Genomic DNA, 19,026 nt, shown 5'->3' on the forward strand with positions numbered 1-19,026 from the left:
TTGTTCCGGTTGCATGTGCCCACGTCAGTTGCATAGGGGGCAAGGAAGTTATTGGTGCAAGTAGATCACTATTTTATTATTTTGTAAGAGCACAATTTTTATATGTAACTAAATTGAACCTGCAAACATTACATTGAAGAGCTGTTGTTAGTTCCACTATGATATAAATTTTGTACTGAGTCACACCCACTATAAGTGTTGCTTGAATAGTCTTTCGTGGGATCAAATCCTGGCCACAATGACCGCATTTTGATGGGGGCAAAATCCTCACGTACCGTTTGGTGTGTTGCGACACCACGTACCCGAGCACATGAGGGTTGGACCCTCCCGCGTGTAGCCATGCGCGGCTTAGCCGTGTCCGGGGAAAGGGGGATCCTGGGCGTTGAGCCAATGCTGAGTGCTTGGACCTTTATGGCCCCTCGGCGGAGGCAACACACCTCTTTGGCCTCTGCTTCACGTAGACGGCACCCCTGGGCTGACCCACCCAGGGGGAATCGGCTGGTCGCCTTTTCCTATCCCCCTCTCCGAACTTTTTCTTTCCTATATGCCCTATCTCTTCTCCTGTCCTGTCTTCTCTTCTGTTGCTTCTACATTTTCATAGGTGGCTTGGGTTAACCTTGTGTATGTGCCCTTTCTTGGGTATCTTATATTGGGTTATAGCAGCAATGCACGGCTGGCATCTGCAGCCTTACACATTAAGTGCTGCAGCGTCCCCTAGTTGGGCTCCGTGGTGGGTGGCCGCCATTGCCGCCGAAATAAACGAAAATAACATGGGAACACCTGCATTTCCCCGTCTACTTGATCGTCACCCCACAAGAGGGGACGCACCGATGAAATATTAAGCCTTTTCAAACCGAAAGAAATTTTTCCTCGTTTCCAAGTTGTACACAGTGAAAAAACAGAAAAAACAGCTAGAACCGTATCCCCTTTTCTGAAAGGCCTGACTGAAGCCCTTGGTCCTGGCTATAAGGTCACCAAAATGGCGAGCGGGGACCTCCTCCTTGAGATCTGTGATGAAAAGCAGCACAGTAACATAAACAAGCTTGTGGCATATGGAGACATTCCTGTTACCGTTTCACCTCATCGGTCTATGAATACAGCACGCGGAGTAATGTCTGATGCAGATCTCATCGACTTGTCCGAAACCGAACTATTGGAAGGCTGGAAAGAACAAAGTGTAACCAATGTACATCGCATCATTATCAGACGAGACGATAAAGAAATTCCTACGAAACACCTGATTCTGACCTTTGCCACTTGCGATCTGCCACAAACCATAGAAACCTGATACTCAAAGATAGCTGTCAGGCCATACTTACCTAATCCCAGAAGATGTTTCAAATGTCAACGATTTGGCCACGGCTCGCAGAGCTGCCGTGGTCGACTCACATGTGTGAAATGTGGAACCCAAGGTCATTCCTCAGACAACTGTGAAGCGACACCTCACTGTGTAAACTGTGATGGTGAGCATCCAGCTTACTCCCGATCTTGTCCCAACTGGAAAAAAGAAAAGGAAATTATCACTCTAAAAGTGCGTGAGAATATCTCTTTCAAGGAAGCACGTAAAAGGTGCTCACCCTTCCACAGCACAACCTATGCTGATGCGACGCGTCAGGGGGCAGCGTCGCACCGGCCTCCGCCGCCAGCCCGGCCCGCGCATAGCGAGCCGTTGGCTGTGGCGCCTTCCGCCCCCCTGGTGGTTGTAGTCAAGTCTGCTCCACCCACCCAGACAGAGAGACCGGCTACCCCAGGGACGTCGGGTCTCAAGACCACGCCCCACCAGGCGAGGTCTGAAAAACGAACTAGCAGCCCGCACGTGCGGGAATCCAGTGCCTCCCAGGAGGCAATGGAAACAACACCGGTACCTTTGGTGCCGAAAAACCGGCGTGCCTCTCGAGCGCACGCCAAAACAAACAAAAAACCCATAACAGGGCCGGACGATGGTCCTGTTACCTAAGACACTACACACCTGAACACAGAACACTACTCTCTTCAACAAGATGGCGGTGCAAATTATTCATTGGAATGCCCGTGGCATTCTAAACAACTTGGACGACATCAAGGAAATAATACAAGAATTTAATCCTAGACTGCTCCATGTTCAGGAAACACACTTAAAAACATTGAATACAAATTTTCTCACACACTATATATTATTTCGCATATATCGCGATGATGGCCAGACCGCATCTGGCTGCGTGGCCATTATAGCTCAGAGGTCAGTTGCTTGCCGACACCTCCACCTTCAAACAAATCTAGAGGCAGTAGCAGTTAGGGCAATACTGTTTGACAGGTTGGTGACAGTCTGTTCACTGTACGTACCACCCGAACATCGTTTGCAGCTTACGGAACTTCAAACGCTTGTCAATCAGCTCCCTGAGCCATTCATTTTAACAGGTGACCTGAACGCCCATAATATGCTGTGGGGTGACTCGCGCTGTGATGCAAGAGGGCGTACTGTAGAAGACTTCCATTTATGTTCTGGTGCGGTTCTGCTGAATAAAAAGAACCCATCTTCTATAGCGCCACACATAAGTCATACTCATCAATAGACCTAACCATAGCCTCTCCGACTCTAATGTCATACCTTGACTGGAAGGTCATAAAAAACCCTTACGTAAGTGACCACTTCCCTATTGTTTTAAATCTAACAAAACAAGCTGGCTGCCCTCCACAGGTTCCCCGATGGAAAACCGACTCGTCGAACTGGGAACTGTTTAAAAATATTACGTACTTACAGTGGGATGCTTTAGTTTCTTTTAATATAGACGATGCTCTGGCATATTTGACAGGTTTTATAATTGACGCCGCTGAAAAATGCATAAAACAAACTAACGGACTTGCTAATAAGCGTCGTATGCCTTGGTGGAACAACGAATGTAAAGAGGCAAGGAAAAAACAAAATAAAGCTTGGCACCTGCTTCACGACTCTCCAACTGCGGAGAATCTCATTAATTTCAAGCAGGCAAAATCGCAGGGCAGGAGAACACATCGGCTTGCTAAGCGGGATAGTTGGGAAAAATATATATGTAGTATCAATTCTTACAAGGATGAGGGTAAGGTGTGAAACAGGGTTAACAAATTAAAAGGCCGGGAAACACAACCACTTCTCTTAGAAAACCCTCAAGGTGACAGTATGAGAGATCAGGCCGATTTCCTGGGCGAGCATTTTGAAAGCATTTCTAGTACATCCAACTATGGTGGAGCCAACTTTCTTAAAGTTCAAGGAACACGCAGAGAGGGAGTGCCTCAAACGAAAGTGCACAACAGAAGTACCTTACAACCGTCCGTTTAGTCTCGCTGAACTCAAGGCTTCTCTCAGTTCTTGCAGCAACTTAGCACCAGGTGGTGACCGCATATTATATGAAATGATCAAGAACCTGCAATCAGAAACATTAAATACACTTCTGTCTCTTTACAATACCATGTGGATATCTGGACATATTCCATCCTCATGGAAAGAAGCCATTATCATCACAATTTATAAACAAGGCAAGGACCCCGCATTAGCCAGCAGCTATAGGCCAATAGTACTAACAAGCTGTATGTGCAAGTTATATGAAAAAATGGTGAACCAGCGTCTAATCTATTATCTGGAAAGCAACCGTCTACTTGACCCCTTCCAATGTGGTTTCAGGGAAGGTAGGTCAACAATAGACCACCTCGTTCGCATTGAGAGAAACATTAGAGACGCTTATATACACAAACAATTCTTTCTATCTGTATTTCTCGACTTGGAGAAAGCCTATGACACAACATGGCGATTCGGAATCCTCCAAGACCTATCTGTGATGGGTGTACGCGGCAACATGTTAAACATGATAGAAAGCTACTTGTCTAACCGCACGATCCGAGTTAGAGTGGGTAGAAGTTTCACTCAAGAGACTGGTGTGCCACAAGGGGGCGTGCTTAGTTGCACCCTCTTCATTGTGAAAATGAATTCCCTTCACAAAGTCATTCCATCATCTATGTTTTATTCTATATTTGTCGATGATGTGCAGATCGGATTTAAGTCTTGTAACCTTGTAATATGTGAGCGTCAGGTTCAACTCGGACTGAACAAAGTGTCAAAATGGGCAAATGAAAATGGTTTTAAGCTAAACCCTCTCAAAAGCTCCTGCATACTTTTCTCTAAAAAGAGAGGCCTAATACAAGATCCAGATATTATGCTGCATGGAGAACACATACCAATCAACACTGAACACAAATTTTTAGGCATTATACTCGACACAAAACTAACCTTCATTACTCATATCAAGTATCTCAATGCTAAGTGCCTGAAAACAATGAACATCCTGAAAATACTGTCACACACAACATGGGGTAGCGACAGGAAATGTCTCATGAATCTCTACAGGAGCCTTGTACGATCGCGGTTAGACTACGGCGCCGTAGTGTATCACTCTGCTACCCCCAGTGCTCTCAAGATGCTGGACCCTGTGCATCATCTTGGTATCCGCCTCACCACCGGTGCCTTCAGAACAAGCCCTATTCAAAGCCTCTATGTCGAATCGAACGAATGGTCCCTTGATCTACAACGATCATATTCTACTTTTAATTACTTTCTGAAAGTACATACTGATAAAGACCATCCTTGGTTATCCTACCATCAACGATATGACATCTGCAACACTTTTTCATAACAAGCCTGCAGCGAGAGAGCTATTCTCGCTCCGGTGTGAGGAGGCTGAGCGAAGATATGGACGTTCCACTTTTTGAAAATCACTTAATGGCTCTTGCTAATGATGTTACCGCCGTGGTTGTGGCACATCATCGACTGCGACACGTCATTTGTGGAGGTAACGAAGCATGCTCCAGAGGCCCACATTCGTATGCATTTTCTAGAGTTACAATTTAAGTACTCGTGCCCAGAATATTACACAGATGCATCTAAATCGCATGCCAGCGTGTCTTATGCAGCTGTCGGCCCATCCTATTAGGAGTCAGATGTTTTTCACCATCATACAAGCATCTTTACAGCAGAGGCGTATGCACTATGGTGCGCTGCGAAACACATCAAGCAGTTAAAACTACATAAGGCGGTCATATATACAGACTCGTTAAGCGTTGTTAAAACATTGATGTCATGCTGGAAACATAGAAATCCAGTAATTGCAGATCTTTTCTCTCTCCTATGTACTATTTATGCCTCTGGCCAACATGTAACGGTATGCTGGGTGCCTGGACACAGAGGTATCGAAGGTAACGTGCTAGCAGACCGAATGGCAACTTCCTTAGATACAAAATCTTGCAACAGTGCCCATAGCTGTTCCAGCTATAGACCTAGAGCCATATTTGCTGTAAAAACTGAGAGCCTACTGGCAACACCAGTGGGACGCTGAAATTCTTAATAAGCTCCACGTGGTTAAGCCACATTTAGGGTATTGGCCATCACTGACCAACTCAAGACGAAGTGATGTCCTATTCTGTCTGAGAATAGGGCACACTTATGGTACACATAGCTTTTTGTTGACTGGAGGTGAACATCCATTGTGTGGTAGATGTGGGGAAATACTCAGTGTTCAGCATGTCCTCCTGGAATGCTGTGAAACACAAGCCGAGAGGAAAAGACACTTCCCCTTAGCGTACAAGCAGTGTATACCACTTCACCTAGCACTGTTTCTAGGCGGAGAACCGCTATTTGACATGAAGTCCGTTTTAGCCTTAAATGACGTTCGTACGCTCAACGTATTCTGCCCAAGAAATTTGTAGTAGGGCCTCCTGCAAGAAGCCGCTGTTGCGATGTCAACCCTTGTTTATATAGCGCATGCCTCCGGCCCCTTGTACTCAAGGTACCTGGTGAGGCTGTTGTGCTACTCGTTGTCAACCATCACGTTTTCATTTTTAAATACACGTTAAGTTATCACAACCTTGTTCCACATTTCATACTCATAGCATACGCCACTTCAGTCACTATCATTATTTTATTACCTATATGTTTAACGCCATTTACAGCGACAGTTTTTAGGCCCCTTCACAGCCATGTCACATCTACCATGAGAAACTCATTGCCCGCGTCATAAAAGCTCATCGATTACATCACCACTTGTCGTGGTGCTCTTTGGCCATACCTGGCCCTTGCGCCATAAAACACCACACATCATCATCACCATGCATTGGGTGCACATTAAAGGGGCCCTGAACCACCCCTCGGGCTTGGTGAAATAACATAGTCTGTGGGTAGCATACGCTGTTGTGAACATCTCAGCCAAGTTCTGCTGTCATATGCGGTCCGTGGAGCTCGCAAGTGGAGCGCGAAGTCACCTTTCTCTCAAACGCTTTCGTTTCGAAAACCCTGTGATCCTCGCTCTTTTCTGTGTGCTTTATTTCGTAATAAAGCACACTCCAATACGCGGCTGCTATTGGTCACTGCGGTCGGCTGCACCGCGGCCGCCGCGAGGTGGCGCCACGAGTCCACTGGCTAAGCGCACTGCGGCTCACTGAGGACAACCACGTTTGGTTTATGTTTAGCGCTTCGTAGGCACCAAAATCGGAAGTCCAAAATGAAATTTGAACTGCGCGCCACGGTGACATCTCAGAGGCGGAGCGTTGTGGCCCCGCCCCACTCCGCCGTAGCCTTCGCAGTGCAAGACATTGAAGGAGGTAGGGAGTGCAACGGAGGCCGTGTTTGATTGCCGATAACTCCGCTTCTGCTGAACGCATTGAAGTACTTTTTGCGGCAAAGTGATTATGAAATAGCCTATTTTCACTTCAAATGTCTTTCTCCACTTTGATAAAAAGTGGTTCAGTGCCCCTTTAAAGAACCCCAGATGGTCATAATTATCTGGAGTCCCTCACTACGGTGTGCCTGATAATCAGATTGTGGTTTTGGCATGCAAAACCCCAGAATTTTCATTTTTCATTCCTAGTATTAAGACCTGCATCACCTGCTTTCTCTTATCACTTTGTTGCATCTGTTTCTCCATAATTGAACTAAGATGTGCTCATTACTGGCAATGTAAATTGGCATTTAGAAAGTCAGTAGTCAAATTGTTTGGGAGTCATTTTGCTATGTATTTGTTACGAAACAAGTAGATAATACTTTATGCCTAAACACATATTTGAGGTACCAAATAAGTTTTCAACTTAATTTTTATCACTCCTCCATCTCTATTTTCTGTTCCTCAGGTTGGCGCTATCATTATCTCCCCCACAAGAGAGCTTGCTACACAAATTTACCATGTCCTCGAGCACTTCCTTCAGTTTTTGCCACAGTTTACAGGGCAGCTTCTCACAGGAGGCTATAATCCCATAAATGACGTGAGGACTTTCAAGGAAAAAGGGTAATAACCTCTTCATCATGCTGAAAATATTGAGAACCTCAGATCTGTTGGTCTTACTGTGCATAATTGGTTATTTTTGCAGAGCTAATATCATCGTGGCGACACCAGGGCGTATGGTGGACATGTTGGAACGGAAAGATGAAAGCTTCAGCTTTGCGGCTTGTATAAAACCTCTGGTATTGGAATTTCTGTGCCTTCAAGCTGGCTCTCTCACAATAAGTCAGTGTGTTCTATTTGCATATGTAAGGTGAAGAAGCATGATGATCATGCTCCTTCTGCTACAAGTACACCAGTGAGCAATATGAAAGGGAGTGTTGAATTTCCCGCGTTAATCCTACAAGAAAGAAGAGAACGAGCATCGGGCCAGGGAGCGCGTGAGCGCGTTCGAAGGGACTAGCCTGCTATCTTGGACGTTCTAGGCTGAGGCGGACGCTAATAAACGCCTGTCTGAGTCTCGAGTTTTTTGTCGGCTGTTCCGTGTTCCACGTACTCTAACATTTGGTGCCGAAGAAACCGGGAGGCAACAGCCGGGAGCTACCATTAAGGGACTTCACTGGTGGCTACCGACTGGAACCACTGCCACGTACCACGGAGGTAGACGGATCAGCTGACCGCCATGGATAAGCTCAAGTTGAAGCGAGCCACAAGGAGGGCCCACAACACCAGGATCATTCAAGAGGCAAGTGCGGTGCTAGAAAACAATGCCGCGACATTGCGACAGATTGACTGTATTTACGAGCAGCTCAAGAACAATAACGATGAATTGAAGAAGATTAATGATGAATTAGAAAGCCACATAAGTGAAGAGGCATTCGAGGCAGATTACGCAACCGTAATTGAATATGAGGACAACGCGACCCGCATCTTAGCCGAGCTCCAGAGCAAACGCCGCCAGCAGTCCGAAACCAATTCATTGTCATCGCCAGTCGAGGTTCGCGACATGCCGGTGGCCACGGGGCATTCTGAAAGGCCAGGAGTCAAGTTGCCGAAGCTGGTAATTAATGCTTTCGATGGTGATCTGTGCAAGTGGAACGCGTTCTGGGAGCAATTCGACCAGATCATCAACCAGAACGGAACTCTTACAGCTACCGACAAATTCAACTACCTGAGGTTATTTTTGAAAGGAGACGCGGCGACAGCTATCGCGGGGCTGCCTACCACCGAAGCGTGTTACGTTGACGCCTTGGACATGCTAAAAAGACGTTTCGGGGACAAAAAGCGATTGGAGCAGGAGTATTTCTCAAGGCTTCGAAGGCTCACTCCTGTGCGTTCTTCTAATGAAGTAACGAAACTTCGCAAGTTGTACGACCAGGTGCTCATTAACACGCGGGGACTGGAGGCGCTTGGCGTGAGCAAGTCGTCTTTCTCGTCGATGCTATGCGACGTTCTGCTCAGGGCACTGCTACGTGACATTGTCGTAGCGTATCACAGATCTTGCGCTACACAAGCTGCAAGTTCCGCCAATGACAACGTTCAGCAAGCCACGGAGCTAGAGCGACTGCTGCAGTTCGTCTCTATTGAACTGGAAAGCCTAGAAAAGAGTGACTTTGGGGAGCAAAAAGTATATGACGAGGCGACTCATCCTAGAGACAATAAGAACCGCTGGTTTGACAGTGCGATCCCAACGTCATCAGTGCTTCATAACCAAGCTTCAAAAACACCTCCGGATACGGGCTGCATTTTCTGCAAGTCAACGCAGCATTTGACGGAGTCTTGCCGTACAGACCTATCGCTGTCAGAGAAGAAGAAACTTCTCGATGCCGACATGCGGTGCTTTCGATGCACCATTAAAGGCCACCGTGCAAGGGATTGCAGGCGGAGAATTGCGTGCTCCGGCTGCAGAAGTCGTCATGCGTCTAGTATTTGCGACCCAGATAAACTAAACCGAAAGGCCCATGAAGACGTGAAAGGCAGCAGTACGACTGTATGCGCAGCTACAACTAAGAGCAACGAAAGAAGTGAAACTTTGACGTGCGTGCTCCTACAGACTTTTCGAGCATGGGCAGTGACAGATTATTCATGCCGTTACATCAGAGGCGTGTTCGACGGAGGAAGTGAACGTACGTTCGTAACAGAAGCTCTTTCAAGGCGGTTAAAGTTGAGGTGTCTTGGCTTTGATACCATAGCAATAAACACTTTCGCCAGTGTGAGCAGTTGCACACCGAAAAGATTTCGCATCGTCGAGCTTCATCTCCGAAGTCAGCATTCCGACGTTGAAGTTGCATTGAGAGCCATCGAGATACCACAGATTTGCCGAGACATATCAGCCAACACGATGACTCCTTCGTTCATCACATCATTAAAAAAAACCGGGCATGATATCGCTGATGAACTGATCCACCCGTCCATTAAAAAAGAAAACGGAGTAAGTGTACTAATTGGCTCAGACCAGATGTGGGCGGTGATGACAGGTGAACTCTCCAGACCGGGAAACGAGGAAACACTCATCGCTATGAACTCAAAGTTCGGATGGATCTTGCAAGGGAGCACCGAGCACTTGTCGTCAAAGCCAATCAACTCACGAGTCATGAATCTGCAAGCAAGCCAGCCGTCTGCAGAAGATGAGCAGTTGTTGAGTCGGCTGGAGTTGCTCCAGAGGGAAGTCGACAAGCTGACAGCCACAGTGGAGTACCTGTCCAAGCAGCATGATCACTTGCTTGTGGAGAGGGACAGCCAGGCTCACCAGCTTGCCCTGCTCACTGAAAAACTCAAGGAAAAGGATAAAGATACGCAGACTGCCCACTTCACATGCCGAGCTACAGAATCACAGATTGACAAGCTGCAAGACAACCGAAACAGCAAGGAGAGTGATGTCGTGAGGCTCACATGCCGAGTGAGAGAGTTGGAAGCAGAAGCTGCATCAGCAGCCGAGTCCCATTCCCACCTCCTGCATGAGAACCAGAGGCTTCATGAGAACTTTACACTTGTGGCGAAAGAGCACAAGAACATGGCATCTGACTTGGAGAATGCTGTACAACAGAAGAAAGACTTTGAACTTGAAAACCAGGAGTATGTGATTAAAGTGGCCAAATTAGAAGAGCTCCTGCGTACAAGGGATCGAGAGAGGGAAGATATTTTGGACCAGTACCGGTCCCTTATCTCGGCCGACGCTGATCTGCTGACTCAGGCCGAGCAGAGCCAGAAAGAACAAGACAGCAGTGATGCTACACTCAATAGCCTGCGTCAGCAGCTTGCACGACTCATGAGTGTGACGACAGAGCAGGAGCAGAAGCTGGCTTCACTGGGAGCAACTATGGCAGCCTTGCAAGAGTCCCTGCAGCACAGCGCTGCCGAGGGAAGTCAGCTGAAGGAGGAACTTCAGAAGAGCTCAGACATGCGCGCAAGGCTCGTCGAGCATGTGGAATCGCTTCAGGACCAGCTCGCCAAAGAACAAACTGTTAACAATCAGATTTCTGGGCACTTGAGGCGCCTAGAGGACGATCTTTCTCTGGCACGTACCGAAACAGCTACGGCTCGCTCCGACGCAACCAGTCTGGAGCGCTTGCTTGCCACATCTCGGGAGCAGCGCTGCCAGACAGACATTGCCCTCGAAAGGCTCTCTACCGAGATGAAAAACATGAAGCAGGAGGTGCAAGCAGGAGCCACGAGCAGGGCAGCCCAAAATGAGGAGAACAGTTTTCTCAGAAGCAAGCTGTCAGACTTTGAGCATGCAGTGGAGCAACTAAAGCAACAAGTCATCAGTGAGCAATATGCACGGGTGATTGAAGTCTACGCAGGAGAAGATGGACACGTTAGCTCTTGCAAGATAAAGCGACAAGACGGCCTCGTGACAAGGGCCATCCAAAGACTGTTTCCGCTTGAACAACAGGCATGATCGCACTTCGCGGCCGGGAATGTGTTGAATTTCCCGCGTTAATCCTACAAGAAAGAAGAGAACGAGCATCGGGCCAGGGAGCGCGTGAGCGCGTTCGAAGGGACTAGCCTGCCATCTTAGACGTTCTGGGCTCAGGTGGACGCTAATAAACGCCTCTCTGAGTCTCGAGCTTTTGTCGGCTGTTCCGTGTGCCACGTACTCTAACAGGAGAACCCAAATTTTAATTCAGGAGGCCATAGCATCTTAACATCTATGCTGAATAAAAGTGTTGCACAACCCTTTCAACGTGTTCAACAAGTGAGCTGCTACGTATACATTCACATGGCATGTTCCATTCCACGTACTGACGGTAATCATTTTTTGATGGTGTTGCCCTTCATTTTGCAATTTGGGTGTACCTTTCAAGTAGGACATTTCTTGTAGTCTGCGTATGCACCTTCATTTCCGTTATTACTTTTTGCCACTGCTGCTCCTAAGAAACACTGTCCAGGTGAAGTGAAGTGGCTGACAAATGGTTTTCATTATTGCATTTTTGCATATTGTGTTTCTGTTGCTAGGAAGTGCTCGTGTTGGATGAAGCAGACCGTCTGTTGGACATGGGATTTGAAAAAAGGTATATCTTCATTTTTTTTTTACTATTCAACTCCCTTTTGTTTTTGTTTTTGTGAATTCCAGGCAATGGATAGACAACGGTGCATGTTTAGGATATATACTACTTACTCATGTGATTCTTAAGAGAGAATGCTATGTTGACTTGGACTTGTTATATATTGCATGCAAGTTTCACTGCTCAGTCTGAGCAGAATGCACACACGCAGGTGCTATAGTCAATGTTTAACCCTTGGCATTAATAGTTGACTGTGGCGTGACCTTTAAGAAGTGGGGTCACTTTCGAGCCATGGCCTGGGAAGGTACCTGTATCCTAATTTGAACTGTCTGTGTGTTATCTTCTTGCTGGGTTAATGCACTCAAGTGTTGCTAGAAAAGCCAAGAACAGGGCTGAAATAAATTACTTGTGATGTGCACAACAGTGTTAGAAATTTTGATGAAATTGCCTGCCTGGTTGAGCTAATGAACTATTAAGTCAATAATGTCTCCAAGCAAAAAGTGGATTTTATTAAATCTGATGTTTCAGGAGCCAACTCAGCTTCTTCCTTAGGGGTTATACAACGGATGGTGGCAGTCTGCAGCTTTATAGATCTTGATAATAGAGAGAAACTACGCAACGTGATATAACTTCTTTGATTCATATGCACATAGTACTCAGTCCCTTGCCAAAACAGGCTACGTACATCAAGCAAAAATTGCTGACTGTGAAAGGTTTATCATTTGTTATCCATCCAGGGAGGATATCACTTCTCGGCCTTTTGGCTAAGATCAACGTCCAGGCACAAACAAAATGCATCACATGTAACAGCAATGGTTCTTAACCTTTTAGACTTGGCAGTTACCTTGATGCACTCGCAGGTCATTTGGGGACTTCTGTTCAGTATGTTATATACAGGGTGTCTCAGCTAAAAAGGCTTAAAAAAAAAGCAAAGCCTTCTATGCAATGTAACCAATTGTTGTTGTCAGCAGCCACCTAAAGAAACCTATAGTACTTCGTGTTCTTAATTAGTATTGAATAACTGCCTTAATTGTCGGAGTCATGAGGGAGGTAGTGGCCGAATACTGCACCAGGGAGGCCAATTCCTGTTCTGGTGAGGGAGTGACTTTGATGAAGCTTAGTGGGCCTGCCTAGTTTGGTTGCACCTGAACTAGTATAGCCCCACTAGCTCTCGGCAATATGTATTTTTTTTTGCCGGTGTCAGGCACCGGAAATGGAACGAAAAATCTTAGGAGTAACGTTAAGAGACAGGAAGAGAGCGGTGTGGATCAGAGAACAAACGGGGGTAGACGATATTCTAGTTGACATTAAGCGGAAGAAATGGAGCTGGGCAGGCCATGTAATGCGTAGGATGGATAACCGGTGGACCATTAGGGTTACAGAATGGATACCAAGAGAAGGGAAGCGCAGTCGAGGACGGCAGAAAGTCAGGTGGGATGATGAGGTTAGGAAATTCGCAGGCGCAAGTTGGAATACGCTAGCGCAAGACAGGGGTAATTGGAGATCGCAGGGAGAGGCCTTCGTCCTGCAGTGGACATAAAATATAGGATGATGATGATGATGATGATGATGATGAACTGCCTTAAAGCCACTATGCCAGTGCTAGGCTTTTAGTGCGCTTTTGTAATCTATTGGTTTCAATTGTCTGCAGCATGTTAAGCCAGTATTTGCACCACTATATATAAGCCAGTATTTATTTACAAGATCCTACTGTGTAGTAAAATAATAAAGCAAGCAAATGTGTTTTTTTTTTTTTTTTCCGGCTGCTAATGTATATTTCTATTGGTTCGCTAGATAAGTGGTGATGTCTTACCACTATTCTACTATTCTGCAGTAGTTTTAGGAGATGTCTCTGTCTCTGCACTTGTAACTTCAATAAAACATCCAGACACACTTGACGATTTAAATACATGTTTACAGTGCAAACTAGGCATTTCATAAGAGGATGAGGCAACACAAACAAGTGCTGACTGTCAGCTGATTGCACGACTAATTTTGCACAACAATAAGTGTAGATGTTGGGAACCTTTTCTACTCATTGCTGCACATATATCTCATGCAGCATGTTAAAGGAACCCTCACTAGTCCTTCAGAAATTTTTTTACACACTAGAACTTTTAAGCGTCTTCTAGAAAGCATTCTATAGCAATTTTTAAAAGGTGCTTTGTAATAGGTGTGGAGGAATTAAAGAACTAGGAGTGAGCATAATGTCACTGACATCAATAAGCCAACTTTGTGTAGATGTTGGGAACCTTTTCTACTCATTGCTGCACATATATCTCATGCAGCATGTTAAAGGAACCCTCACTAGTCCATGAGAAATTTTGTTACACACTAGAACTTTTAAGCGTATTCGACAAAGCATTCTAATTTTTAAAAGGTGCTTAGTAATAGGTGTGCAGGAATTAAAAAACTAGGAGTGACCATGACGTCACTGACATAAATAAGCCAACTTTTTTTTTACACCGCTCCTCCCGCGTTCTTTCTCTCTGCTAAGTTTTCAGAAAAGTGCCTGTATATGGTTGCCAGACCTTTTTCACTGTAGTGTTTCGCTGTAGTGCTCTGTGCCACTCTTGACTGTTCTCCGTCCTTTTTGCAATGCATGGATTAGCTAGAACTTACTGCTTGCCTATCACGTGGTGAAGGCTGTTTTCTCATAAAATTTCCTTAAAATTTTTTTATAACTAGGCTTCAAAATTGCCACAAGATGCTCCCTCCTAGCTTTTTTACTTCCTCCATGTGTTCACATAGTTTGAGAATGGCACATCGTGCCACATTTGGTGACCACTATTTCTACTGTTGCTCTCACATTATTTATGTGTAAGTTTCAGAAATGGGAGACATTGGTCTGTATTGCTTCCAGTGGTGTGTGCCCTCTTGTGCAAAAGTAATGGACCTCCCTGGCTTTGACATCAATTTTTGCATCAACTAGCAAAGGTGTTTCTGCTTTAGGATGTTCCTCATGCAAGTGACTGCGCCTTGAACAAGAATTTGCAGTAACTGGTCCACCAACTGATGCCCTATCAAGGTTTCAAAAATGCTGGGGTTCTATTACCTTTGCGTGTGCCTGTACTGTTTTGTATTCTCATTTATCTCGGGGACACACTGAAAAGTAAAACTTCAACAGGATGAAACAGGAATTTGTACTTAAGCATGCAATAGCTGAATAATTTGCCAAGACATTTGCCTGTGCATTTTTTTTTTTTTGTCCCTCTGTGTGTGTGTGTTTTTTTAAATCTGCAAATGGTGTTCCTCTTTATCCACAGCATCAACACTATCCTGTCATTCTTACCCAAACAGAGAAGAACAGGCTTGTTCTCAGCTACCCAAACAAAGGAAGTAGAAGATCTCATTCGTGCTGGGCTTCGAAACCCTGTCAGTGTTACAGTGAAGGAAAAACCCACCGATTGTGGCCATACACAACGCACTCCTGCATTGCTGAAGAATTTTTACATTGTAAGGCATCTTCGCCAAAAATGAAAAAATACTGTAAGCTGCAAATAGTGTCTTTGTTTCTGTTCCAGCTTTGTGAGGCAGACCAAAAGCTCAGCACTTTAGTGGCCTTTCTGAAAAGCCATTCAGGTGGAAAGCACATGGTCTTCTTCAGTACATGTGCCTGTGTTGAGTATTTTTCTGCCATTCTTGCACAGTAAGTTCTGCTTTTTTTTATTTATTTATTTTTACATACTGCAGCCCTGTTAGGGCTATGGCAGGAGTGGGGAATTATACAGTTGTAGAGCGTACACAAATTGCATATATAAGCAGCACGAAGCAAGAACAAACAACACAAAAGATAAATCAATAACAGTCAAGCTTGAGCAAGAAATCGTCCAGAGGAAGGGAGCGAATGGCACCAGACAGAGAGTTCCAATAATCAATGGTTAAAGGAAAAAAGCTATATTTAAATGCATCTGTTCGTGACCGATAAGGTACAATATTAAGATGGTGATATCTCCTAGATGAGGAAGGTTCCACAAATTTTATGTATTTGCTAAGGCAAGAATTGTTCGATGAGTTAATTAGTGAATGCAATAGCTTTAGGGATTCTATGTTGCGACGGGTGCTGAGAGTTGTTAGATTTAACTCTGAAAGTTTAGAAGACGGAGAAAAGTTGCTGTCATAACGACGGTAGATAAACCGGATAGCTTTCTTCTGGACCATTTCCAATTTCATGGTGTCTGATTTCTTATGCGGATTCCATACCACACAAGCATACTCTGGGGTTTGCTGCCTAAGCTTTAATGCTTTAATAATTTCCCCTGCCTAAGCTTTAATGCTTAGGCAGGGGAAATTATTTGTATAAAAAATTGCTGTTTGAAATTTTCGCTTTGTTATGTTTGTTTTCACACCATACTTTCTCTCAGTTTTGTGTTCGGATCCATGTGCTTACAGAGTGCAATTTTGGATCTTGCTCCTCTGAAGGTCAAATTTTTTTCGTCTTGCAGTTTATTCAAAGCACTCTGAAGTGTGCATAACCAACTTTTTGAAAATTAGGCATAATTAATTTCTGCTTAAAATTATATACTTTGTGCTAAAGAAATCCACCCAGCTCAGTGGTTATGGTGCTTTGCTCCTGTGCAATAAGGTTGCAGGCTTGATTCTCAATCACGGTAGCTAGATTCAGATGGGTGTGGCATGGATAATTGCTTCTATGTTAAGTTTAAACTGGAGGTTAAAGAACCCTAGGTTTTCAATATGAATCTGACCTGCCACGGTAAATTAGTGGCTATGGTATGTGCTGAGCATGAGGTCATGGGTTCAACTTCCGGCCGCGACAGCTGTATTTTTATGGGGGTGGAATGCAAAAACGCTCATGTGCCGTGCTTTGAGGCACACAATGAAGAACCCCAAGTGGTTAAAATTAAATCGGAGCCCTCCACTACGTCTATTCCTCATAAGCCACTGTGCAATTTCGAAATGCGAGGCCCCATGTCTTGTTTCTTTAAAATTAATTCGGAGGCCTCCATTACGCAGTCTATCATAGCCACTGTGTATCATTGTGATCTCAAACTCAATCAGTTATTAAACTTGTAGAAAATGTCGTAAGGCATTTTATTTAACTTTGCCATTAATCAGCGCTTCCCCTAGCTAAATGCCTGCGACATGAGCCAAAAACCACCTGCCTTTCCCTTCTACACCTGTCCACTTGGTACGGTTACTGGAGCCGCCTCACGGAGGATGCTTGCAGCACACCGAAGGCTGCGTTCGCCGCGCACCACCAGTAAAATTCGTAATCTATGCCTAAGCACACAAAATTCATGCTATTTCCTCGTTCACTCAGCTTACCACTGTATGTTTTACTCAGTAATGCGCCATTGCAGCATGCCACAATGCTCGTCTAGTCAGAGAAAAACAGACCATGCGTGTCTTTCCGCGAGATACGTTCCGACAGCAGTTTGCGTGACTAGTGGCTAAGGCAATTTTGAGTAAGGATTCATCATCATCATCATCATCATCATCATCAGCCTATATTTTATGTCCACTGCAGGTCGAAGGCCTCTCCCTGCGATCTGCAATTACCCCTGTCTTGTGCTAGCTGATTCGAACTTGCGCCTGCAAATTTCCTAACTTCCTAAGAATTAAACTTTCCTAACAATTATAATATTGGTTATCCCCGTTTGCTCTCTGATCCACGCCGCTCTCTTCCTGTCTCTTAACGTTAGGCCTAACATTTTTTGTTCCATCGCTCTTTGTGCGGTTCTTAACTTGTTCTCGAGCTTCTTTGTTAACCTCTAAGTTTCTGGCCCATATGTTAGCACCGGTAGAATGCAATGATTGTGCACTTTTCTTTTCAACGATAGTGGTAAGCTCCCAGTCAGGATTTGGCAATGCCTGCCGTAGGCACTCCAACCTAATTTTATTCTTCTGTAAGTTTCCTTGTTATGATCAGGGTCCCTTGTGAGTAATTGACTTAGGTTAATGTACTGCTTTACAGACTGCTTTACTGTTCAGCAACAATGGGGACGAATTAAAACAAATGATTGAGGAGTAAGGATTACGTGCCACCAAATTACTCTCTAGTGCTCTGTAGTGCTCTGCTCTGTAGTGCTCTGCTCTGTAGCACTTCCACACTGGACTTCAGGAAAGACCTACGGAGCGGCTGCTGAAAGCAGTTGTCGTGCCCAATGTTTCGACAGTTTTTGATCAACTTGGGCCTCACTAGACTGCGGCCTCCTGTGCCGGCAACAAGCTGTACCGACGGGAGTCATGTGACTTCAGTGGTACGGTGCGGTTGCGAGTGCTACCTCACGGTGCCGGCTCGCAAACGCCGCAGGGCACCTCCAATGGGATAAGAAGCGATGTCGCTGGCATCTAGTTAGAGGAGGCGCTGCATTAATACACAGTAATCATGGTAATGAGTATGGGACAAACAGAGGGTGAGAGGAAATTTGGCCAATGTGCGTGTTTTATACATAAATTTAAAAAACGGCACTATTAAAACTTATGGCTAAAAACTTATTTATTCCCGCTAGAGCACATGGTACAGAAGTAATTATTATTACTCTAGTTTCATAGAGTGCTTTGTTCTTGCTTTCCTCACCGTCAACAATGTCTTTTAGAATTGTTTTTTTGTTGTTGTTGTTTTTTCCCAAGCTTGGTTTTGTTTCCTCCACAGGCTACTGAAAAACATGACTATTATCAACATTCATGGCAAGATGAAAAAGAAAAGACAAAAGGTATTCAACAGATTCATGAAAATGGACAAGTAAGTGATCTATTTCTCATGCACTGGATTCACTTAAGAGTTAAAAAAAATTGAACAATCTTTTGAATTGATCTTCTCCCTCACTATTTACAGAGGTGTGCTTGTCTGCACAGATGTTATGGCAAGAGGAGTTGACATTCCAGATGTCCAGTGGGTTGTCCAGTATGATGCTCCAAAATCATCCAGGTAGTTTTTACACTTTTTTTAGGCACTACATGTTGCAGGTCTGTGCTGGTGCATTTTGTAAACAGGGGCTGAAATTCATGAAATGGACTTGTTTCTTTATTCTAAGCTGGATAGATGGATGCTTGTTACTTATTCTGAACCACTTTTCAGAAAGCTGGGACTGCACATTTAGTATTGCTATATTCAAGTGTTATTTATGCATGTTGCTAGTTGCTCATTTTGCTTTTTTGAAGGGGTTTTAAAACATAGGCTTAAGGATCACATCTGTCTAGAAAAATGTTTCATTTGTTATGTTTATTTGCAAAATTGTGCTCCTAGATTCTACTGTCACATCTAAATAAACCAGAGGAAACATTGAAGTGTAGAAGTCAGTGAATATGCATCTAATGTCAATGTGTCAAAAGAGTTT

The 19,026-nt window shown here is 44.8% G+C and overlaps 1 protein-coding gene across 1 annotated transcript in view; it reads left to right on the top strand.

Moving 5' to 3' along the window:
- Positions 1-19,026, top strand: part of LOC119436456 (ATP-dependent RNA helicase DDX55-like) — a 45,422-nt gene that overhangs the window by 2,909 nt on the left and 23,487 nt on the right. The window contains exons 3-9 of the mRNA XM_037703310.2: positions 7,129-7,283; positions 7,366-7,459; positions 11,676-11,731; positions 14,992-15,181; positions 15,250-15,374; positions 18,342-18,431; positions 18,525-18,617. Coding sequence (XP_037559238.1) covers positions 7,129-7,283; positions 7,366-7,459; positions 11,676-11,731; positions 14,992-15,181; positions 15,250-15,374; positions 18,342-18,431; positions 18,525-18,617 — 803 coding nt within the window. The remainder of the gene's footprint in view (positions 1-7,128; positions 7,284-7,365; positions 7,460-11,675; positions 11,732-14,991; positions 15,182-15,249; positions 15,375-18,341; positions 18,432-18,524; positions 18,618-19,026) is intronic.

The sequence above is a fragment of the Dermacentor silvarum genome, chromosome 1 (genome assembly GCF_013339745.2).
Source record: "Dermacentor silvarum isolate Dsil-2018 chromosome 1, BIME_Dsil_1.4, whole genome shotgun sequence".
NCBI classification, from domain to species: Eukaryota; Metazoa; Arthropoda; class Arachnida; order Ixodida; family Ixodidae; genus Dermacentor; species Dermacentor silvarum.